At 40.8% G+C, this 26,411-nt stretch overlaps 1 protein-coding gene across 1 annotated transcript; it reads right to left on the reverse strand.

Annotated features, from left to right (window-relative positions):
* Positions 1 to 214: 214 nt before the first annotated feature.
* Positions 215 to 23,119, reverse strand: LOC126829728 (uncharacterized). The gene is made up of 9 exons (XM_050559839.2): positions 22,831 to 23,119; positions 19,649 to 19,972; positions 15,038 to 15,123; positions 8,506 to 14,358; positions 7,056 to 7,181; positions 6,598 to 6,693; positions 4,775 to 4,897; positions 3,865 to 3,960; positions 215 to 3,310 (listed from the first exon to the last, which is right to left on the reverse strand). The coding sequence occupies exons 2-9, from the start codon at positions 19,747 to 19,749 to the stop codon at positions 3,186 to 3,188; spliced, it is 6,606 nt and encodes a 2,201-aa protein (XP_050415796.2). The 5' UTR covers positions 19,750 to 19,972; positions 22,831 to 23,119; the 3' UTR covers positions 215 to 3,185.
* Positions 23,120 to 26,411: the final 3,292 nt, after the last annotated feature.

Below are 26,411 nucleotides of genomic sequence, written 5' to 3' on the forward strand. Positions count from 1 at the left end.
CCAGTTACTTGCACGTAATTACCTGGTTCAGGGGGTGTTTTCGGACAATTTATTGCGGGGGGGGGGGGGGGAGCACTCCGCTAGGCCCGCACAAGATTCCCATTCATGACTGGAAAGTCAAATTGAGCAGTGAAAAAAATTAACACGCCAGATAGCTGATAGCCTAGGGATGGCGCATGCGTCCCTCTGATGAGATAAAGTAAGGCAAAAAGCATATATTGTGTAAATTTTATAAGTTTTAATATGGTTTGAACATTTCTTGAATAAGTATTCATAAGACATCACAGACTCTGATCAAGAAATCTATCTATGACGTCAGCCACTATAAAGATAGGTTGCCAGACAAAGAAACATACGCCCACGACAGCTAAATCGTCCGGGCAGTCAAGAAGAGTTGTCGCATATTTTTACTTTTTTCAGTAATAAAACATTTATAATACACTAAAATCTGATTAAGAGTAACAACTCATTCAGTAATTATCAGAAAATCATTAGAATTTGTTTGGTTTTTATAAAGTTCTGCCCCATGCTAACGTTTAGCATACGAAACATTTAATATTATGGATTTAGCTGTTCAAGTTATCAAAATTCATTGAAAATCAATATACTTGTTCGTCTCAAGACCTTAAACTCTGTGTATCAATGTGAAGTCAATCGGATGATAACACAAGCCTCTAGAGCGTCACAAGATATTTCAAAGTGATCAAGGGCCATAACTCTGGCAGTAATTATCGGAAATCGCTGAAAATCAATAGGCTTCTTCATCACATGACCGTAAACACTGTGTATAATTTAAAGTCACTAATCGGGTATTCACTTTAGCCTCTAGAGCATCCACAAGCAATTGTGGACGCCAAACCGACGGACGGATGGATATTAACTTTAGCCTCTAGAGCGTCCACAGGATTTTTCAAAGTGATCAAGGGCCATAACTCTGGCAGTAATTATCGGAAAACGCTGAAAATCAATAGGCTTCTTCGTCTCATGACCTTAAACACTGTGTAGAAATTTAAAGTCAATCGGATATTAACTTTAGCCTCTAGAGGGGCCACAAGCAATTGTGGACGCCTGACGGACGGATGGGCGGACGGACGGACGGGGGCGACGACAATATACGACCACATTTGAATGTGGGCGTATAAAAACCCATGGCATTTATACTTCCCTTGTTAAAGTGGCAACAGAGCAGGTTAATGTCTGAACATGCCTAGGATTAAGATACAGTGCGACAGAATGACCCTGGCGTTTTATATGTAAGCTTGTGGTCTGTGTAATCATTTGATGAGGACCAGTATGCTTCGTTTTGTATTACATAATCATTGGTTGCAACTTTAAAGACTTAAACATCCGTATCATCCTCAGCTTTGCTCCATTGTTTTCAAAACACACTTTCATCTTACCCGGGTTGTCGGAATGGGCAATTGGGGGGGGGGGGCTTCATAAGTAGAATGGCCTTTTAATTGTTTTTAAAACACACTTTCATCTTCTCCTTGTGAGCTTGGATGATGAGGGGGGGGGGGGCATAAGTAGAATAACATTGGGTCTCCCTCCATATAAATTCGTCATTGTATATAAGACGATTAAGTTACCACGAAATAAACACAAAGGATATTGATATTTGGTTGCCTGTGGCCGTTTGGAAGCTGTAGCTTGCGAAGTCTACGATCATGACTATAGACTATTAAAAACAATGAACTAAAGACAATCAGTTTTCGTTGTACCATAATTCATCAATATCCATAATATTTACACGTTTAGATTGTGTTATTATTCCACATGAGACAATTTAAGATGTCCAGAAATATCGTATTCCACGTGTTTCATTAACTGAAAACAATTCGTGAGTTTTCATTCCACTTGGGTTTGAGTCACAAGTTATCCAATCACTGTTAATTGTCTTCGCCCACAAACCATTCATTTATCCCATCCAGCTAATCTATTTACAAAACACGCCAGCACTTACTTGATTGAGTGAGTACACGCGTTAACTCCACGTTCACAAGACACGTTAACTACACGCTTACTAGACACGTTTAATAAACACGTTTACTACACGTTTAATAAACACGTTAACTACACGTTTATTAGACACGTTTAATAAACACGTTTACGACACGTTTAATAAACACGCTTACGACACGTTTACTACACGTTTAATAAACACGTTTACGACAAGTTTAATAAATACGTTTACGACACGTTTAATAAACACGTTTACGTTTACGACACGTTTAATTAACACGTTTACTACACGTTTAATAAACACGTTTACGACACGTTTAATAAACACGTTTACCACGCGCTTACGACACGTTTAATAAACACGTTTACGACACGTTTAATAAACACGTTTTTTACACGTTTACGACACGTTTAATAAACACGTTTACTACACGTTTAATAAACACGTTTACTACACGCTTACGACACGTTTAATAAACACGTTTACTACACGCTTACGACACGTTTAATGAACACGTTTACTACACGTGTACTAGTCATTAAATACACACGTTTACTACATGCTTACTACATTTTTACTGCACGTTAATAAACACGTTTACTACATGTTTACGACACGTTTAATAAACACGTTCACTACACGTTTACGAAACGTCTACTAGTCATTTAATACACACGTTTACTACATGCTTACTACATTCTTACGACACGTTTAATATACACGTTTACTACGCGTTTATTAGTCATTTAATACACGCGTTTAAGGCAAGTTCACATCACGCGTCTACTACACCAAACTTGTTCTACACATGTTTACGAAATACGTTTACGGCAAGTTCACACCACGCGTTTACTGCACCTATCACGTTTACTACAAACGTTAACTGCACGTTTACTTCACATTTTTACTACACGTTTATTAAACAGGTTTACTGCACGTTTACAACACACGTCTACAGCACGTCTCCGCAGGTTTCCTAGACGTTTACTACACGCATTTCCTACACGCATGTCCTGCACATTTAATACAAACATTTACTACACACATTTCTTAAACGTTTAGTACACATTTTCTGATATATGTAATGTCAGTTAAGTAGTTCTCCTTACTACGTCGCTGAACAGTAAACACAGTAAACGCAAACGTATGCTTAACCTTTCTGAAAGTCCTGATATCAGGGTGTGGTTATTTTTTATTAAACCCCTGTTGTCACTCTATATTCCTAAGACTGGCAGGTTGATCCATCTGATTTTAATCTCCATCCATCTGGGCAAACACAGCGATAACTTCCTCTTGTGTTTACGCATTCATGGCTGCAGGGTTTACCACTGTAACATTCATTCACATCTGTAAGATATATACTAATATTGACGGCTTTATCAAACGTTTTTAACATGTAATTGGCTTATGGTCAGTTAAATTTTACTTATATAAAATGAGTTATATTTTACTTAGATAAAATGAGTTAAATTTAACTGATAGAAATTGAGTTAAATTTAACTGATAGAAATTGAGTTAAATTTAACTGATAGAAATTGAGTTAAAATTAAGTATAGAACATGCGTTAAATTTTACTGTACTGAATTCTAGAAAATGAGTTAAATTTTACTTCCGTATAGAAGATGAGTTAAATTTTACATCATATAAACTCAATTTTTGTTATAGAAAACTGACTAACCTAGCATAAGTTAAATTTTACTTACTTTACAAAAAGAGTTAAATTTTACTTAATATAAGTTCAATTTGAGAAAACTGATTAACCTATAGAAAACTTATAGAAAATGAGTTAAATTTTACTTAATATAAGTTCAATTTGAGAAAACTGACCAACCTATAGAAAACTTATAGAAAATGAGTTAAATTTTACTTAATATAAGTTAAATTTGAGAAATCTTACTAACCTAGTTGACAAATAACACCATAGTAACCAGTCGGGCATATACATTTATGATTCTGACATTCTCCACCATTTCGACATTCTGGTATACAGGTAGTATCTGAAAACAATAAGGTACGTGTAAATATAATCAACATATTATACGAAAACTATTTTTGTGGTAAATGGAAAATATGCCCATACTTATATGGTTACTTGTATAGCCTATAGTACATGTATTATTTTTACTTCAATATGCTTACAGTCATATTTCATGTGGCATATAGCAGATCATGATTCGTACTAGTATTACACAATGTTTTTCTCTGGGTTATATTCCTGTATGTTTGTCTTTCAATTTAGAGTGAAGTCGCGGTATCACTACAGGCCCGGGACTGTACAGCGTAGTGGACGCTTACGGCTAGCCCCTGGATCCATTCACTTAATATGATATGTACGTGTGTTTGTGATTTCTACTTATTGTGTCTTGTGTTTTGTATAATTATTATTATGTGTGGTGCAGTCCCGCTGCACTTACTAGTAGATTTTACAACTTTGATCAGTCCATTGCCCTGGGACGTGTACACAGTCTTTCCTACCACAATGTCAAAAATAATTAACGTGCACTGTCAATCTGCATGCAGGGGCAGTCAGGCCCGTAGCTAGCAGGGGAGGGGGGCACCTCCTGATGCCCTTTTTCATTACGAAGCCAACGCCCAACGTACACATTTTAGTATTGGCACCCAAAAAGCCGAGTGACATTGGTTGGACGTCCCCTTGTCCCCCACCCCCACCCCTTCCTCGCTAGCTACGGGTCTTGGAAGATGTCTTTCTTCTCACATTCCGTTTGTCCTTGACAGTTGCACGCTGGAGTAGAAGAACCACACGGGCATGAAACTAATCTAAGTTTGTAATGATGAAATATTTTAACTTACTCATACAAGTTCTGTGATCATCTCGTAGCCTGGAGCCTGGTGGACAAATACAGGAAAAACTACCAAATGTATTCCTGCAATAAAACTCACACAATCCGTTCTGTTCCTGGCATTCGTTTATATCTGTAGGAGATAACATTTATACTTTAAGCCTAAATCTAAAGCCCTATGATTTGTTTCATGGGCCCCTTTGTTCTGTAAATTAGCGTCAATTCCCTTTGTTTACTAGCAGGCAACCAACGCCAGATAATGGTGATATATTGAATCGGATAAAAAAAAGTGACTTCTACAGGGACCACAAGCTAAAAACGTCATAATTCAGGACGTTATATGCGCGAATATCAAAAGGAACCAATATATTTGGGTTATAAACATGTATTTCAAGTTTCATCGAAATCGGATCAAAATTGTGACCTCTAGAGGGTCCACAACATTGATTTACCAGATGTTTACACTATTTGCGTACGAGGGGCGGCCATTTTGTCCGGCAGTTTTGGCCCGATTTTCAAAAAATTCGAACTCATCAAACATTACGGTGTAACAGTGACATATTCGAACGTTTGTTTATTAAATCGGATAATAATTGTGACCTCTAGAGGGACTAGAAACGCGATTTTTCGTACAATCAGAGGCCATAATTCAGGAAGTTACGATCCAATATGCGCGAATATTGAACGGAACCGGGGTCTTTGGGTTATAAACTTGCATTTCAAGTTTCATCAAAATCGGATCAAAATTGTGGCCTCTATAGGTCCATAACTTTGATATACCAGATGTTTACACTATTTGCGAACGAAGGGCGGCCATTTTGTTTGGCAGTTTTGGTCCGATTTTCATAATGGTGATGTATTCGAACGGTTTTTTAAATCGGATAATAATTGTGACCTCTAGAGGGACCACAAGCTAAAATAGCGATTTTTCGTACAAGTTTAAACCAAATCGGATAAAAATTGTGACCTACAGTGTTCACAGGCTAAAAACGTTATTTTTCGTACAATCAGGGGCCATAATCCATGAAGTTACAGTCCGATACATGCCAATATCGAACGGAACCAAGATCTTAGGGTGATAAACCTATATTTCAAGTTTCATTGAAATCGGATAAAAATTGTGACCTGTAGAGTGTTCACAAACAATTGTGGACGGACGGACGTCCGGACAGGGGCGATGACAGTATACGCCCACATTTTTATGTTGACGTACCAGATGATCTAAAAACGCGTGAGTATGTACGATTTGGTGTACACCTCAATGACTGGTTGTTGGCTATTTTTTTCATTTTTTTTCGCTTTGATTTTATTCAGGAAATTTCTGAATTTGGACTTTACTGGAGTTTGTATGTTGGAATAGGAGTCGTTGGTACAAATCTGAAGACGACAGCTATAGAATTATTTTCTAAGCGGACGATTATGGAGTAAATGTGCCTCGAGATGAAATGAAATGGAGTTTAAAGTCCTACTTTAATGCACATACTGGGCTGATGAAGATGGGCTAGGACATACAGTGTGTTATGAGGGGAAATGTTCCCAGGACAGCAGCACTACGGTCTACTCTTATATCAAATACCAACTGCCAAGGGTTCTTTCATTTGCATGTCCGTGTGTACAGCGGGCCGCGGTTTTTCGTCCCATCTAGGTCCGCCGTCCTGCTGCACTGACAAGGGCGAACCACGCCGGAAAATCTCGATTAAATTCCTTGGTCAACACTGGGATCGAACACGGGGCCTCCCGGTTAGTGAGCCAAAGTTTTACTCACTGAGCCATCGCGGTTCCCACCTTCGAGGTGAGAGGATGAGCAAATAAAAAAAACCAAACAGAACCTACCATTCTCACAGACAGAGCCCGTAAAACCACGTGGACAGGTACAAACACCGCCCACACATATTCCACCATTCATACAGTCTGGTATACACCCAATTTCTGTTGTTCATGAACGGAAAGACAGAATATTAAAATCTAAAGTAAAAGTAGAGAGAGAGAGAGAGAAAGAGAAAGAGAGAGAGAGAGAGAGAGAGAGAGAGATTTTGCAAAATAAAAACATGGCAAGTCATAGACGGCAAACAACCGTAGACACCGACTAGTCATAGGCACATAGAATGACTCAAACTAAATAAATGAACTTACCAGTAGACACCAGTGAATACTCAGTTGGGATCATGCGGTTTTTCGCACATTTAAGAAGATCAGGTTGAGAATCACAGTGCGAATGATTATAATATAACATGTGTAAATGTAATAATTCCAGACAAACTAAGCGAACCAAAAAAAAGTTGTTTACCTACCACTGCAAGTTCTGCCATCTTCATTGAGAGTGGAACCATGTGGGCACCTGCATTCAAAACTACCAAACGAATTGTGGCAACCATGTTGACAATATCCTTCAGGCAGTTCCAGACATTCGTTAATATCTGTAATAAATAACATGAAACAATATCAGTTAAACGTGGTGTTAAACAATATTTATGAAACAATATCTGTGAGACGTGGTGTGAAACAGTACCTATGAGACTGGGTGCGAAACAGTATCAGTGAGACGTGGTGTGAAACAATATCAGTGAGACGTGGTGTGAAACAATATCTATGAAACAATATCAGTGAGACGTGGTGTGAAACAATATCAGTGAGACGTGGTGTGAAACAGTATCTCTGAGACGTGGTGTGAAACAGTATCTCTGAGACGTGGTTTGAAACAGTACCTATGAGACTGAGTGCGAAACAGTATCAGTGAGACGTGGTGTGAAACAATATCAGTGAGACGTGGTGTGAAACAATATCTATGAAACAATATCAGTGAGACGTGGTGTGAAACAATATCTATGAAACAATATCAGTGAGACGTGGTTTGAAACAATATCTGTGAGACGTGGTGTGAAACAATATCAGTGAGACGTGGTGTGAAACAATATCTGTGAGACGTGGTGTGAAACAGTATCTCTGAGACGTGGTTTGAAACAGTACCTATGAGACTGAGTGCGAAACAGTACCTGCGAGACGTGGAACGAAACAGTATCTCTGAGACGTGGTTTGAAACAGTACCTATGAGACTGAGTGCGAAACCTATCAGTGAGACTGGAAACAGTCCCTTAGAGACGTGGTACGAAACAGTATCTCTGAGAGGTGGTTTGAAACAAATGACCGGTTCGAGACTATATTAAAATGTATAATTGTGTAATTTATTACTGGTATTAAGTACATGCAGGACCGTCCCATCATACGGGCACAAGATCCCTGATGCTATGGGGTCCCACATTCAATTAGGAGAATACAATTAATGGCAGTGCATGGTGTTTAAACACATGTGAAATGAGGCTTTCGTTTTTGCGTTATAATGGGTACTAGATCTGGACCAGCTGTTATTTAATTTAATTAATTTTAATATAGGATCTCCGTGTTCATACAAAACCTTTAACCACTAGAACCTGAATTTGAATGAGTTGGGCAATTAGGGGCCGCAGTACATTGTTTTACCCGGGTAACATGTTTATGTTTTTGATGTAGTTTATCTATATTATCATCTGTATTCGCTTAAAACGGTTTCCCGAATTTCTAAAAGTTTCATTTATCCTATATTTACATTTAGATCGCCCTAAATCAGTTGAAGAAGAATTATTTTTGAAGGCTTTCACTACTTGCAAATGATTAGGTTTGGTGATAGGTCGTAGAATTGTGAACGTGCGATCTTATGAAGAAAGTGGTTTCTTTACGGGATTCTTGAGACGTGGATGTACTTACCTTCTTCACACGAGCCACCAGCAACACCTGCCGGACAATAACAGGTTTTATTTATGCAGGTTCCGCCGTTAGAGCATTGTGGGATACATCCGTCCAGGACCAGCTGAAGCAGATCTTGGCACGTGCGTGTTCCGTATCCAGTTTTACACGATTCTGCAACACAGTGACTTTCTTCGTTGCAAACAACCTCAACAAAGTCACCTAGTTCACATTTAGGACCCTGCAAACCTTCTATGACATCATATCCGGGACGACATTGAACAAGCTTAACTCCCTTGTCACAAGGTACGCCATCTAAACCGGAACATGGTGCATCGTCTTCTAGAGGATAACATTCTGGCTTGCCATCAGAATTGATGAGAATGTGGTATCCCACTGGACATTCCAAGGGTAGGTGAAGACTGCTGCACACGAAGCCTTCCTTCGTCCGGATGGCTTTATATCCTTCGCCACATAAATCTAAATTCCTCTCAAGTTTTTTGCAAATTCTTTCCGAACCAATAATTAGCAAGATTTCGCCTTCCAGGCATTCTTCCTTCACATCGAACTCAGATACCTGACAGAAATATCCAGATCCTGTCTTAACTATATGATGACCCGTATCACAAACAAGACTAACAAATTGTTTCTGGACACATTGTAAGGTCTGGTTTATTTGCACGACAACCTCGCCTTCCACACAAACCGGCAACCGTTCATCCACAATCAAGTCTTCACAGAAAAATCCATATTTTGTTAATGTTAATATTTGTGGCGATGTGCAGGAAGGAATTTCATGCTCGTCATGGACGTTTGTTTGTGGGTATTTACACTCAGCTCCATTTTCTGTGGCGACTATTTCCAATCCTAGTGGGCAAGGGTTCTCATCCGCTGATAAATCTTCAATATTTTTACAAACGATTTGACTATCTAATGTGTAAATTTCTACCTGTCCTCTCGCACAGGTTACTTCCCCAAACGATTCAAACCCGCACACAGCTCCTCCATCTACGGTTTCCATCAAAACCTGACCTTCTGGACAAGACGCTGGTGCTGTTGTGGTCGTTGTTGTTGTAGATTGTCTAAATACGCAAATGGGACCGACGGCCGTTCTTACTGGCGTAAGTCCTTCAGCGCATGGTGATTCGGTACTTGTTGGTTTCTGGATTTGTAGACGAATACACCGGATTCCCTGGTCAGTATGAACCCGGATCCCACCTTCTGGACACGATATGGTGGTAGTTCTTATGGTGGTCGTTGTTACTTCTTTATAAACGCAAATGTATCCCGATTCTGTTCGGACAACTTCCATCTCCGGCGGACAGATTGGGACCTGGGTAGTTGTTGCTATCGTTTTACAGATCCTTACATCATCAACTACAACCAACTCCTCGCTATCATTGCATCTGAAAATGACACACTGAGGACCATCATCTGTAAACGCTAACAGTTCATTTGAGGCGCAGGTTATGTTCGCCTCGGCTACAATACTTCCTCGCAGGGCCTCGCAAACCAGTATGTTGTCTCTTAGTGCTCGGTGATATCCTGGAGGACAGTCGACTAAGGACGGATCAACCCAATCCGAACCAGTTTCCCCATTATTGTCTCTTGTTCGAGAATAATCTGGTTCACAAAGATAACGATTCAGCCTCCACTTCCTCGTAAATCCTTCTGGACAGTCTGTCGCTATCACTTCACAATCAACGCTGCCATCCCTACGGGTCACACGTCGGTATCCAGGAGGACATATTTCGGATCCATCCATTTCACAATCAAACGCACCACCCTGTAAATACACCTTCCGATATCCCACAGGACAGTCTCCAGATTCGTCTATCTCACAGTCAAAATCACCGTCACTTAAGATAACCTTTTTATATCCTTCCGGGCAATCTTCCTCCTCAAGTTCGCAATCCAAATTACCATTTCGCAAAACAATTTCCTTGTAGCCATCGGGGCATCTTTCTTCGCGTGTTTCTCCTGTATTGATCTTCAGTTCACATTCATATTTCCCGTTTCTCAGTGCAACCTTCACATAACCCTTTGGGCAATCGCCATGTGATTCTCCTTCTGGAGTCACAGCATTATTTTCTTCGGGTATACAGGTTCTTGAGCCATCTTCGATTGCTTCAGTATAACCTTCTGGGCAATCTATGTTTTCTCTTATGGGTGGTGTTGTTCTTTCCGATGTTTCATGACCTAGGTCGGTAGGAGTTATTGACCTTGGAATTGTGTCACAGATGACTTCATTATTCTTTACAATTTTCGTCTGGCCCGGTGGGCAGTCGGTGGTTACGGGTTGCTTTGTGCTTGGTGGTCCGAGTCGGGGTCTTCTTGTTATAGACCTATCACTTTTCCGACAAAGCTGTCGTCCATTCCTTGAAACTGGCCTTGTTCCTCTAGGGCATTTTGGAGTTCTACCATCCCCGCAAATACGCACGCCATTTCGTTCTATGGGGATTGTGCCATCGGGACAGACAGATACGACATCTGGAAAAACTTCAATTAAAACACCTCCAGGTAATTCACAGAAAGTCTTTCCGTTTTTTCTTACAGTTCGTTGACCTGCAGAACATGGTTGGAGGGTAGTACTCGGAGGTAAGGTAGTTGTTTCAATTTGCTCACAGAAAATTTGACCATCTCTTATTACTTGAATCTGTTCTACAGAGCACATCGGGGTGGTTGTAGGAGCTACAGCTGTCGAGGTTCTAGAAATTTTACTCGTTATATCGATGTCTCCGTGAGACGCTTCACAAAGTTCTTTTCCGTTTCGTATTACGGATGTTTCACCCGGCAAGCACTTGCTAATGTATTCAGTAGTCGTATGCGCCATTTCACTTCCGCAAAAAGTCTGTCCATTCTGATTGATAAGATACTGGCCCGGGGGACATCTCTTTGGGGTGATTGGAGGTTGAGTTGCAACGGTTTCGTTCTCGCAATAAAACATGTTATTTCTCTCAGCTAGCACCTGTCCATCTGGACAGTGAAGATTATTTTCGGTTTCCATTAAGATTAGAATTAGCTTCTCATCCTCACACAAACCCTTATACATTCTGTAACCAGGTGGGCACGCCAAATCGGGTGTAACGCCTATCTCGCGGTGTGTGAAACTTTTGCAAATCGTTCTTCCATTCTCCTTGACAGGTTTTTGGCCTTTAGGGCAATCGAGTGTCTTCGCCTGGTCATCTTTGGAATCCTTCTTACAGATCAGTCGATCTGCAACTGTAGTTAATGTTGAGCCTGTAGGACAAGCTCCACCTTCGGGTAACAAATAGTCTATTCCAACTTGAAGTCTTCTACATATTTCGTCCCCGTTAAGAGTGGTTAGTATATAACCAGAAGGACAGTCGTCGTTGATGGGTTGAACGAAATCTGCTCTAGCAACGGTGCTTCTTGTCACTTCTTCTTGTGTCACCTGATTATCTTTCACACAGACCAACCTCCTGTTAACAGTCGACATCGAGTAACCCGTAGAGCATCTGCCATTGATTGGATCGACGACATTCGTCCCCTCTTGGGTTCTCTCTTCGTTCTTTTTACACACTAGTTTCCTGTGATATGTGATTAGAGTATATCCTTCTGAGCACTCTCCATTTTCAGGTAAAATGAATTCGGTTTCATCCACCAACTCTGTGTCCTTCCTCTTACAGACATATTTACCATTGATGGTTCTCAGCGAATAGGCAGGTGGACATCCGCCGTTCATGGTGTCTATTACATCCGTGTTTTCTTTGCTTATATCATACGACCTCTTGCAACTCGACCTTCCGTCCACGGTGACGAGCGTATAACCTTGTGGACAGCTGTCGTTATCAGGGTCTATAAAATCTTTATCAACTTCCCGAATTCCTATCCTTTGACAAACTAAGTTATCGTTGATCGTAACAAGAGAATAGTTTGGATGACATTTCCCATTTGTGGGTTCCATGAAATCGATTTGGTCTCTTTTACATATTGGGCGTTCAGCCACTACCTGTAGTGAAAATCCGTCAGGGCAAATACCGTTTCTTGGCTCAACGATATCAGTTTCAGCACTATCCTGACACACCAGATGTCCATTTATAGTCATTGGTGTGGCACCATCAGGGCAAGCGACCTTCGTCTTTCCCGATTCAACCGACGTATTCACATCAGAATCTGGAGGCGTGGCACATATGAAACCCGAACTCGTCAATATTGGGACCTGCCCCCGAGGACATGGGAATCTAACTTCCTTATTAGAGTCTGGGGTTACCGTTAGGGTTGTTTCTGCTTCCACCGATCCTTCAGCTTCACAAAAAACTTGATTGTTCCTTCGCACTGACTTCTGTCCCCGTGGGCAAGCTTCTTCTAAATATGTGGACGTGACAACAACAGTTCCGTCCGTTTCACAAAACGTTTGACCACTTTTCAGAACCGCTTGCTGTCCTGGGGCACATGTTTCTCCCGTGCCAACTGTGTTTTCGGGTTTTGTCGTGTGTTCAGAAGGATCATCGATGCATAAACTTAGATCCCCTCTGTTGGTTTTTATCTGACCAGGTGGACAATCTTTGGCTCTATAGGTTATGTCAGATTTAACCGAGGTTCTTTCTGGTGCCTTTTTGAAAGCGGTTGTGCTTCTGGGGGATAGGGTGGTTGTAGCTTCTTCTGGAGTAGCAGTAGTCTTCTTTTTCTTCTTCTTCTTTTTCTTCTTCTTTTTCTTTTTATTCTTCGTTCGGTCAACGATTCCTTTTCGTTTCACACTTTTTCTATAAGCCTCACAAACGATGATGTTTTCTCGAATGGCTTTGAAGTAGCCAGGAGGACAAGCTACTTCAGAAGGATCCAAATATTCTTTTGTTGACGTTGAGTTGTGCGTGAGTAATCTTTGTTTCTGGAGACAAAGGTCCCCTCGGCAGATGACTTCCAATTTTTCAACGGTTGTTGAGGAGTTCGTCTCAGTGATGGAAACTTGATTTGATGCATTTGCTGTTGGAAGATCTACAACAAGATCAGAGAGTATCACTTCATCGTCTGATGACACATCGAGGTCCCTCAAGGGTTCGTCAGCTTGTAGACTGGCTTCAACTGCAATTTTATTGTTTCCCACGATATTTGGAGTAGATGTTGTCGTTTTCGTTAGTCCATTAGATAAATTCCGTTGCGTAACCCGCCCCGTCGACACAATCTTCCTAACCTCTGACATGTGAAGCTTTCTCGGACTGATTGGCGCGTTGACTCGTTGATTTTTACTAACGCCAGTTCTAGTCTGAGTGGAAATTTTTCTAATTGGCAAAGAACCTTTATATCTCCGCGGTTCATCTTTGTTGAATTCCGTCGTTGTTTCTCGAGATCCTTTTCGGTTTTGCGGATTTGTTAGAACACGCACTCTTCCATTTTTATCATAAACCCTACGGATATTTGGTCGAGAGCGAGACTTGAAGTGTTCACTCCATTTTGAGACCGATTTTGACTTAGGATGTCTTACTTGCGACATGTGCCGGTGTGTTTTTCTTTTAGGTATAGTCCGGTAGCCAATCTTTGGCATCGTGTGGTGTCGCCCATGTTTTTGTAAGCCTGTGGAAGATGTAATATGAGGTCGGAAGAAGCCCCTTGGATTATGTAGTCCTCTATTTCGTGGTCCTTTAGCGGGCACACTGTATGACGGTTTACTCATATGTTCTTTTCGTCTTCTGTCAGTGGGGGTTTTATCCATAGACATTGTTCTCGGCTTCTGTTCCTGGCGGCGGCTATGTGCATGAAATTGTTGTTGTTGTTTTCGGGTGTTGGATGAATGGCGTTGATGTCGGGTAGGATAAGCAGGTGATTTATCCGGTAATATCATGTGAGGAGAATCGGACTGGAATCTCTGATGTGGAGATCTACCATTTTGACTTGTTTCACAGTGTTGGCATTCTGAAAAAAGATTAAAAAAAAATAATAAAATTATTCAATCATTTCAAATCTTATAATATATTACCATGTAATACCATGTAAATGTGCTTACTCTTTCTAGAACACTTAATACCACCTCCCTTCAACCCGGTGCCATTATTGTTAGAACACTTGATACCACCCCTGTCAATCTTCCCCGGGCCTATGTCGTTAAAACACATTATACCACCTCCCATCAATCTTCCCAGGGCTTTTATTGTTAGAACACTTCACTTGATACTACACCCGTCAGTATCCCCGGGGCCTTTATAGTTAGAACACTTGAAACCTCCTCCCATCAATCTTCCCGGGGCCTTCACTGTTAGAACTTTTGATACCACCTTCCGTCAATCCGGGGCATTTATTGTTAGAACACTTGCTACCACCTTCCGTCAAACTTCCCGTCAAAGAAGCGGATTTCATAACAGGGCTAGCATGCCAAGGGTTTTTTTACGTGCACGCCAATATATTCACGGAACCTCGGTTTTCGTGCCTGTGCCACTGACAAGTGAAAACCACGTCGGAACATCCCGATGAACTTTCTCGGTCAATGCAGGGATCGAACACGTGACCTCCAGGTTAGTGAGCCATTGTCCTACCCACTTAGCCACCGTGGTTCCCACCTTTTAATAGTAAATGTGAAAAAAGTTAATGAGCTTACTGTGAATACAAAGTCCAGTGTAACGGGAGGCAATCCATCCTGGACAACATCTTAAATCACTTGGTGGTCCACAAGTATGTGGTCCCCTGAAAAATAAAAACCAGAAGAAAGCACATTCATTCATTATTAATTAGTGATTGGCTTTTGTTGACTTTAAATTCTTGGTTTAGAAATTAAATGGAGAGAGAGAGAGAGAGAGAGAGAGAGAGAGAGGAGGGAGATTGCGGGGGGGGGGGGGGTAACGTCCACTCGACGTCACTTCGGTTAATTTTATTTCAATAATTCGCTTGCGCGTAGGGGTCTTTGACAGTGGGAGGAAAGCCACGAGGTTGGACAGGCGACCCTATTCATTGTCACGTACGTACAACCGGGGAGTCGAAACCAAGTGTGAAAATAGGAATATATATATTCTTTAAGCGATATTTTATGATCTAACATCGGAGACAACTAATACGCTTTATAATAATACACCTTTGATAAACATAAAGTATTTAGTCACTTTTGAGAATTTAATGCTTACAAACCAATGAAATGGGGTTTAACGTCCTACTGTTCTGGTCTTATACTGGGTTAATGAAGACGGGCATACGCCATACAGTGTGTTATGAGGGAAATTTTGCCCGGACAGCGGCGCTACGGCCTACTCTTATGTCGAATTCCAACGTCATCTATTTTTTAACTATTATAGCGAGAGCTGTCAACACTTTATCTAATATTCCATAATGCCCATTTAATGGAATTGAAAATGTTTATTTATCCTGGAAGATGTAAAACAGATTTGAACTACATTACAAAATAGTAGACTAATTTATGAATATGGCTGCCATTCCGGGCATAGATCTATTCTTAAAGTATGAATATATATAATAAATATAGAGAAATGAGGTTTAACGTCCAGTCGACACAGACTAGGTCATTTCGGGACTAACATATGGTTTAATTTTTTATTTCAATAATTCGCTTGCGCGGAAGGGTCTTTAGCAGTGGGAGGAAACCGAAGGACCCGGAGAAAACCCACAAGGTTGGACAGGCGACCCACTCCTTGTCACGTACAACCGGGGATTCGAAACCACGCCAGTTGACTCAATAAGAGGCTTTACAATACAGCGCGCGTGTGCTAACCATTCGACCATCCAACACACCATGAATATAGAACAAGTAGCTATAAGACATTTCTCGTCATAAAAACGTGAAGACGAATATAACTAATTGTTTTACCAGTAAACAAACAGAACATTCCACAGTTCGTTAACATGATAATTATATCAACCATGTCACGTGTAACATCCTATACTACATGATGTCTAAATTTATATCCACAAAGAACTGGGTTAAACATCTCGTACACAATTAATCTGGATCATTTTGAAAGATGAAGAATGGGGTTTAACGTCCTACTGTTCTGCTCCTACTGGGATAATGAAGACGGGCATACGCCATACAGTGTGCTATGAGGGAAATTTTACCAAGGCAGCGGCACTACGACCTATTTTTATATCGAATTCCAACTGTCAAGGGATCTTTTACGTGCACCTCAATGTGTATACCGGGCCTCGGTTTTTCGTCCCATCCGAAAGACTAGACAGCTGCCCCTGTCAGGACCTCCATCCTGCATCACTGAAAAGGGGGGATTTGGGTTAAAAATCTCGTAAACAATTGATCTGGATTGTTTTGAAAGATGAAATGGGGTTTAACGTCCTATTTTTCTGCACTAGCTGAAGACGTACATGTGCTATACGATGTGTTATGAAAGACATTTTGCCCAGACAGCGGATTACGTCTACGCTTCTTCGATTTACAACTGCCAAGGGTTCCTTATTAACGCGCATGTCAGTGTGCAAACATTGCCTCCTTTTTGTTCTATCAGAAAGACTGAAGCTTTTACGTTCTAGGCATTCCATCCTAGATCATTTTGGGAGGTGACGTTTCTGTGCGAACACGGCTTATTCAGACGGGCGTGTGCCATACGGTGTGTTATTGGGGGGGGGGGGGCGGACAGCGGGTAATTATCCCGTTCTTCTTTATAATCTCCAAGCGTATTTGTTGTTCTATCCGAACAATCGAAACTTCCCTTGCTAGCCCATCCGTCCTAGGTCATTTACGCGATGAAATACGGTTTAACTTCTTGATTTTCTGCCTACTCTTTGAATTCCAACCGAGGTCCCGTTTACACATTGGCATGCACGTAAAAGAACCCTTGGCAATTGAAATTCCATATAAGAGTAGGCCTTAGCGTCAGTGGTGCAGGACAGCAGGCCTTGCAAGGATAGCTGTCTAGTCTTTCGGATGAGACGAAAAACCGATGTCCCGTGTATACATTGGCGTGCACAAAAAAGATCCCTTGGCAGTTTGAATTTGATATAAGAGTAGGTCGTAGCGCCGCTGTCCGTATATAATTTCCCTCATAGCACACTGTATGGCGTATGCCCGTCTTCATTATCCCAGTCGGAGCAGAAAAGTAGTACATTAAATCCCATTTCATTTCATTTCCCAATGCTGAAAAATTACACCACCGCTTTGTAAAACTGAAAATAAAATGGTGTAGTTTCTATTCCTTGCATTAAACCACACTTCATTTCATTTCATTCCTATTTGCATTCAGCACTGATTATTAAAGATAACGATGTTCGTAAAATGGCCGATGTTTGCCAGAAAAAAAAAGGTCAGTTTACCCGAGAATGTACTTATTCTTGCCTATGTTTAATGGATCTCATTTGGCTAACTGAAATGTAATTTGACACTAATTGCAGAATGTTTACACCTTGTAAAGGTAATCTCTGTGGCGATATTAGTTTAAAGCGATGGTTGCATATTTTCTAAGAAAGTTAAAACAGAATTATTTCTATATCTAAAACTTAAACATACATTATGCAAGAGCGAAATCTGCCTATTACAGGTCTTTCTTTAGGCCTGAAATATTATCTAAATTATTAATTAGAAATTAATTAACTTATCCAGACCATAATCAACTCTCGATGTCATCATTAGCCTGCGGTATTTACTGGATTAGTATCCTATCTGCTGCTTAACGCTCATTGATAATTAAATCAAAATTTGGATAATCGAGACTATGTTTTTTTATCGTACCGACTTTAGTAATGATGATCGAGGATAGATCCAAAATTCAATCGGTTTGCTGAGAATTTCAGTCAAATTGCCTTTACATGATCTAATTGTTAACTATTATAGTGAGAACTGTCAGATCTTTATCTAATCTCCCATAATGTATCTTTAATAGGTTGTCAAATGACTACTGTGCAGGAATCATTCTAGCACTTAAAAAAAAATTCGCATAAAATTGAAAATAATTTCTACTCGCCGAAGGTATTTGGAATTTGTATCATTTCTTTTCACTGGATAACTAAGTCTACACAATGAAAGAGAGAGTTGGCTCAATTGTGAAGGTCCATGGTTAAACAGATAAGGATAATGATGCCTGGTTGAGCGAGACTTTTCAAACCTGCTTACGTAATAATAACACCTTAAAAGTCAACGTTGGATTTAAAAAGAAAATGATATACATGTATTTGCCTTGGCTGCGATATCACCTCGGTGGAAGCGGACGTAAAATACAACTAACTCACACATGTACATGTATTTGCCAATTTCTCATCTGACACAAGTGAATTATAGGATTGTTTTTTTATTGGTATAGATGCCATGTATTTTAAGACATTATTTTAGCATATTTTAAAGTTGCAATTTCATATTTTTACGTTATATTTTTAAAATTTATTAAAATAAAGCCTTAAAATAGATGGTATCTATAAACAGTCCTACCTTGTTAAATAATAATCCTATTAATCCTATAATTTACTATTGCCAGTTGAGAAATTGGCAAAAATATAATTTTCGTCTTCAAATTTAAACGTTTGGAGATAGCTACTCCATGGTGGAGAATAGAAAACAAGGGTCGCCTACCCACCCTCATGTGATTTCTCCAGGTCCTCAGAATTCCTCCCACTGCTAAAGACCCCTACGCGCAAGAGCGTTATTGAAATAAAATTGAACCATGTGTTAGTCCCGAAATGACCTAGTTTGTGTCAAGTAGACGTTAAACCTATCTATGCTCTTCTCAAACGCGTTTAGTTCCAAATATTTAAGTTTAAGAATTTTAAACAGAACATTGTTCATGTACCTTCAGTGGCTGTTTGTTTATTAACTTTCAAAGAAATGAAATGAAATGAAATGTGGTTTAACGTCCTACTGTTCTGCTCCTAAACTGGGCTAATGAAGACGGGCATACGCCATACTGTGTGCTATGAGGGAAATTTTGTCCGGACAGTGGCCCTACGTCCTACTCTTATAATATATCGAATTCCATCTGCCAAGGGATCTTCAATGTGTACACGGGACCTCGGTCTTTCGTCCCATCCGATCGACTATGTCCTTGTTAGGGCCTCCGTAAGGCGAAACCACGCCGGAAAATTCGATAAACTTTCTCGGCCAACAACGGGAGCGAACCCGCGACCTCCAGACTAGCGAAAGTTCCAAGAACTAAAACTTAAATGGGTTTATCCCGGGTGTAAATGAATCTGATTTAGTCCTGGTATATATGCACCTCGGTACACCCACGACCCTCGAGCTGCATTTAAAACCTTGTTTACTAACCTGTGTGGAAATCGTCTATTCCGACATTCCGCTAAACCAACCATAAGAATCAGTAGGTTCACAACACAAGTCAACCATTTTATTAACAACGTAGACTCCATTTTAAGAACCGGATGCTTTTTGTTTTCTTTCGGAATGTATCTTCAATATACGACTATTATCTTTAATACCACGTGGTCTATCTCTCGTCCATCTTGATGTTGGTTTTAGGTTTCTGTACCGTTCAAAGACCGATAATAAAAAATAAACTACCAGAATTTGTAGTCAATTTTCTTCCCATCTGTGTTCAGTGTCTTATCTGTAATATTTTCTAAAGTAGATTTTCTGAAAGAAAACAGTAAATAGTTGATTATAGTTATTAGCTGATAATAAATCACGTGACCGTCGCCTAACACATGTTTTATTATTATGATTTGTGCAAAAGTTTCTTCGGGACTCTTTTCCAGATCTGTGATGGGGAATTTAACACAACCTATAGTTCTGTGGTGGGGGATTGAACAGTGTTTCATACACCCCAGATCTGTGGTGGGGAATTGAAAATTGTTTCATACACCCCAGATCTGTGGTGGGGAATTGAAAAGTGTTTCATACACCCCAGATCTGTGGTGGGGAATTGAAAAGTGCTTCACACAACCTATAGTTCTGTGGTGGGGAATTGAACCCACCATACAACCCAGATTTGGTGGGGAATTGAACAATGTTTCATACACACCTGCAGAGCTGTGGTAGGAAATTGAACAGTTCTTCATTACACCCCAGATATGTGGTGGGGAATTGAACGGTGCTTCACATACCCGGCCCAGTTCTATGATGGGAAATTGAACCCACCATATAATCCAGATTTGTGGTGGGAAAATGGTAAAGGCTAAAAGCTAAAGCCCATTAAAATTTCGCCATATATACATCTCGAAAAATATGACGAAATCTGCAATGGGCCTTTTAGACCAGAGGGGAATTCCCATTGAGTCAAGTGATGCACCTTCGGATCGTCTGCTAATGCCCCCTCCACTTCCGCACAAACGAATCGTTGAAATATCTCTCCCTCTCTCTCCCTCTCTCTAACTGATTTATTATTCTACATGAGATATGAACAGCACTGGTAATTAATTATGATACCGATACTTAAGAGTCTCAGAGATAGTCTAGACAGCCACTTGACAAATAATTGTACAATAAAATTGAAATCATATCGTTCATCTAACGGTAATTCAAAATTCCACTCTTTAAATATTCACAAATCACCATTGCTACGTACACTTACCTGGGTCTACGTCGACATAAAGGTTGGCTACGGGGAATCGTGTATAATTCTCTATATAACATATGTTATCTTAAATCGGTCGTAAACATAAACTATCTCTCAAACAAGACAATATTCATACCATAGGAGCATCTCATAAACTTAAAGGGGGGGGGGATGTCGGAAAATCCAGATGAACTTTTTCAGCCAACACCAGGATCGAACACCGGACCTCCTGGTTAACCGAGTCAATGGTTTACTCACTGAGCCTCCGCACCTCTCGGCTTTAAAAGAGGCCCATCAAAAGATTTCAGCGAAAATTTTAAGTAGCGCTGGATTGCTTTAACTATATTCTGTCGATAATATTGACAACTTTTAAATTCAACATTAAACACTGATACCTGGACCATATTTGTTAGCGATTCTGAATGGTTAGCGCGTGCGCGCTGTATCATAAAGTCTGTCATTGAGTCAACTGGCGTGGTTTCGAATCCACGGTTGTACGTGACAAGAAGTAGGGTCGCCTGTCCAACCTTCTGGGTTTTCTCCGGGTCCTCCGGTTTCCTCCCACTGCTAAAGACCCCTACGCGCAAGCGAATTATTGAAATAAAATTAAACCATATGTTAGTCCCGAAATGACCTAGTTTGTGTCGAGTTGACGTTAAACCCCATCTCTCTCTCTCCCTCTGTATCATGTGTTAGTCCCGAAATTACTAGATTTGTGTCCCGTACACGTTAGCACCCCTCTCCCCACCCACCAACTCTCTCTCTTTAAGGAGGCTTAAAGCCATACTTTTCTGCCTCGGGTTTTGTACCATCCGAATGACAAGAGACTCCGTCCTGCACTACTGACAATGGGAAATCACGCTGAAAAAATCCGGGGATTGAACCTGTGGTATCTTGGTTAGTTGGCAAACTTAATTGAAATGGGGTTTAACGTCCTACTATTCTACTACGGCTGGGCTAATGAAGACGGGTATACAGTTTGCTATGGCATGGGGAAATCTTGTATTGTCCGGACAGGAGCGCTACGGCCTACTCTTATATCGAATTTCAAGTGCCAATGGATCTTTTTCGTGAACGCCAATGTGACTACATAGCTGTACTTGTCAGGCCCCCTTCCTGCACCACTGATGATAAGGGCAAGGGGAAACCACGCCGGAAAGTCCCCATGCATGAGCTTTCTCGGCCAACACCAGGATCGAACCCGCGACATCCAGGCTAACGAACCATCGTCTTACTCACTTATCCACCGTTGCTCCCCATTCACTGAATCAACCATGGCTCGCTTTCAGACACATTGGAATTCTTATTTGTCTTTTCATAGTCGTTCGGATGGTACAAAAAACGACGTCATGTGTAAACATTGATATGGCCGTTGGAATTCGATATAAGAGTAGCTCGCAGTGCCGCTGTCAGGGCAAATATTCCTCAAAGCACAATGTATGGCGTATCATCGCGTATGCCCTTCTCCACTGCACAGTCAATGCAGTATTAAACTCTATTTCATTAATTTTCTTTTTAAGGCATAGGATTGCCTGTCCAGCCTCGTGGGTTTTCTCCGGGTCCCGGTTTCCTTTCACTCTAAAGATCCCTATTTAAGCGAATTATTGAAATTAAATTAAACCATATGATAGTCCCGAAATGACCTAGTCTGTGTGGAGTGGACGTTAAACTCTCTCTCTCTCTCTCTCTCTCTCTCTCTCTTGCCTACAAATATATCTATAGCATATAATCTATGAAAAAACATATATATATAGGCCTATCTTCTTTGATTGGCGTTTAGTAATTGAACATTCTAACACGCGGTACAATTTTATGCACAATTACTGAGTTTCATACTAAGAGTATCCCCGTCGAAACGTCGCTTAGTATGAAACTCAGTAATTGTGTGTATCCATAAAATTGTGCCCTGTGTTAATTGATGTATAGGCCTACTTACCGGTGTCTTATTATATCCGTTATGTCACTTATTCCCACTTATTAGGCTACAACAAACAGGCTTATTCTTGTCTGATGATGTCACAATATTCCATTCACATTTTATCTAGACATGTTTTACTGTTTGGTTTTTAATCCATGTTGGTGAATCACTGGTCCATTGTTCTTGATATCTCTTTCTATAATGGTGGCGGTTTCACGTCCGTCATCGTTCTATGATAACATAATTTGCATTGTCTCATCTTTCACATTCCCATGCACATCATAGGGCCTACTTCACGTTCTGTCATAAATTATATCTGTTCGCCATTAACGGCGCAAACGGGTAACAAGCAATCAAATAGCAGAATCGGATTTCAACTAGACAGATCCATTTTTCATAAGTTTTTAAAACTTCTTAAACAAGTTTTGAACTATATATCACGCAGCGTGTTTGATAAACACCGAGAAATCAAAACAAAATGTTTCTTTTTCTGGTTACTATGGAAACGACAAGCTGAATTCTTCAGCATATTTGTATTATTACTTAGTGGTTATCTTTCTCTCTCTCTCTGGTGTTTGAAATTGTTGATTAGATTTTCACCCCTGATAATAAAATGGTTTCATCTGATAAAAATATCATTTCCAGACTCCATCCAAAGACTTTATAATCCCTCTTATCAGGGTTGAAAGGTCGCCGTGTAATAGAGTTTGCCCAGTAACCGAAGTAAGGTAAAAGAACGGCACTGTGCGCGTGCTGAAACTAACGGTAACATCTGCTTCCTGTTATCTGGTAGTTTTGATCATTCACGCTCCCCGTCATCTCACGTGCACTTGATATCCTTTAAGCTATTTGAAAGTCTGACTAGATCTGACGTGTTGTAAATTTAAAGTCTGACAAGTATCATGGGAGGCCAACCTATCATGATTTATTGCTTATTAAAGGAATGTTTAATGATATCCAATGACTCTCAGTCCAATCCAATAACTAAAAGTCATTACGACCGAATTTCATTGAGAAATAAAATGAAATGAAATGGGGTTTAACGTCCTACTGTTCTGCTCCTATGCTGGGCTAATGAAGACGGGCATATACCATACAGTGTGTTATGAGGGAAATTTTGCCCGGGCAGCGACACTATCGCCTACTCTTATATCGAATTCCAACTGCCAAGGGATCTTTTACGTGCATTCTAATGTATACACGGGACCTCGATTTTACGTCTCATCCGAAGGACTAGACTCCTGTCCTTGTCAGGCCCTCCGTCCTGCATCACTTACAAGGGGGAATCACGAATTTCATTATGTCAAACCGACGAAAAAATGGGGTCCGTCAACTCAACCCAATCCTTCTAAGGGTATACTTTATTGTACCGACTGGGATAATGAATACGTATGAAAACAGGGATACGCCATGCTGTTTGCTGCGAGATGAATTTGGCCCGGGCAGCGGTGCTACGGCTTTCGCTTATTGACGTTTAAACTGGCAGGGTTGTTCTTTACCACAGTTTTACGTCCCATCCGAACGACTAGACCCCAATCTTGCCAGCGCCCCCTCCCCCCGCACCACTGACAAAGGGAAACCACGCTGGAAAATTCCAGGGAACGTTTATGGACCAGCACCGAGATCGAATCCGGGACCTCCTGGTTAGCGAGACGGAACCTTCCTCACTGAGCCGGAACCTTCCTCACTGAGCCGGAACCTTCCTCACTGAGCCACAGCCACCCCATCACTAGCATATTAAAACCAATTAGAAGGTCCCGGATTCGATCCCGGTGATGGTCCAGAAATGTCCACGCATTTTGCTGGTGTGGTTTACCATTGTCAGTGTTACAGGACGTACATATCGATTTTGTGGGTTTTTTTAGCACAAATTAGACAGACTGATGCATAGGCCCCTAATGCGAGTGACGCAGCCACGAGCCCAGTACCACGGGTGTCTACATCTTTCCTACACTGCATGTCGGTCTCAAAATTATGCATAGGCGACTAAATGAATTAATGAGGTAACCAAACAATGCCTATTAATCGATAAATCCCAAATACTTAAAATCTGTATGAATATATCGGTGTATGTAGAATGATTTCTTTAATTAGATATCGGGGGGTTGGATGGCCGAATGGTTAGCACGCGCGCGCTATATCACACGGTCTGTCATTGAGTCAACTGGCGGGGTTTCGATTCCCCGGTTGTACGTGGCAATGAGTAGGGTCGCTGTCCAACCTCGTGGGTGTTCTCCGCGTCCCCCGGTTTCCTCCCACTGCTAAAGACCCCTACGCGCAAGCGAATTGTTGAAATAAAATTGAACCATGTGTTAGTCCCGAAATGACCTAGTTTGTGTCGAGTGGACGTTAAACCCCATTCCTCTCTCTCTCTCTCTCTCTCTCTCTCTCTCTCTTATTTAGATATCACAATACGAGGCAATTTTTCAAAGGTCATATTAGTAAAAACTGTTATGAAACACGAACACCTCAATGAATTATTTTACTCATGTTATTTTATCTGCCCTATCAGAATTCTGCAAAATCTTCCTCCAAGGGGAAGGATGCTCCTGGCCTCCTTCTTGTCTAATTTTACAGCTTTAATTGTATATTTATGCTTACAATTAAATTACTTTATTTGTAGTATATGTACGGAAGTTTGGTACCCAGTTCACGTGGACGGACAAGGTCACTCCAATTAGTAGATTATCTTGTTGAGTTTGACGTACAAGAGGTCGACTCGCCAGTACACACCCATAACAAGAGGTTTGTTTATTATGTTGTCGTGTATTCAGCAGTTGTTGAATTTTAGGTTATTGCTTCTGTCAGTAAGAGATTGATGGAGCATGACTTGGTTACAACTGCGGAAGATCTCCCCTTCATTTGTAGAGTTGGCTTTGCACTGTCTTCATACGTGTTAGACGCAGTATAGTTTCTGGAGGTAAATGAAATATATGGACTGGGGGCTACCTTGACTATTTCTATATACATGATATCCAGTAAAGTCATATAAATGTGTAGGCCTATAAAAACAACATAAAGTCAGAGTAAAAACAACGTAAAGTCAGAGTACCGTAGACGATCACAAGTCTACAAGCAGAATCGAACCTGGGAGGAACAGACAAGCATGTCCGCCTCTGATATAGCAGTGACTGCATTTATTTTGAGATACATCCCACCCCCCTTCGACATTTTCGCCCCTGATCGAGGTCGAGCCGTGAACACAATTGGAAAAGCCACTAATTCCGGGCCAAATTGTCATCATAGTTCTACAATTTACATGTGCCGTCTAGAAACAATATGAGCCGCGTAAAATCCATCATAAGTGGCAACGTGAATCCAGCACCCACACACAACAATTAAAAATTGATTTTCAATAAGGGGGTTGGGTCCAAATGGTTAACGCATGCGCGTTGGATCAGAAGGTCTCTCATTGAGTCAAGTGGCGTTTTTTCGATACCCCGCTTGTACATGACTTAAGGAATAGTGTCGCATGTCCAACCTCGTGGGTTTTCTCCGGGTCCTCCGGTTTCTCCACATTGCTAAAGACCCATAGGCGCAAGCGAATTATTTAATTACATCTGAACCATATGTTAGTCCTGAAATTACGTAGTTTGTGT

Source organism: Patella vulgata, chromosome 8 (assembly GCF_932274485.2).
Source record: "Patella vulgata chromosome 8, xgPatVulg1.2, whole genome shotgun sequence".
Lineage (NCBI taxonomy): Eukaryota > Metazoa > Mollusca > Gastropoda > Patellidae > Patella > Patella vulgata.

Coding starts and splice junctions, on each gene's coding strand:
- LOC126829728 (XM_050559839.2), bottom strand. CDS start 19,749: ATGGAGTCTACGTTGTTAATAAAATGGTTGACTTGTGTTGTGAACCTA. Junction 6,694..7,055: donor AGATGGCAGAACTTGCAGTG/GTAGGTAAACAA, acceptor CATGAACAACAG/AAATTGGGTGTATACCAGAC. Junction 3,961..4,774: donor TGATCACAGAACTTGTATGA/GTAAGTTAAAAT, acceptor TATTGTTTTCAG/ATACTACCTGTATACCAGAA.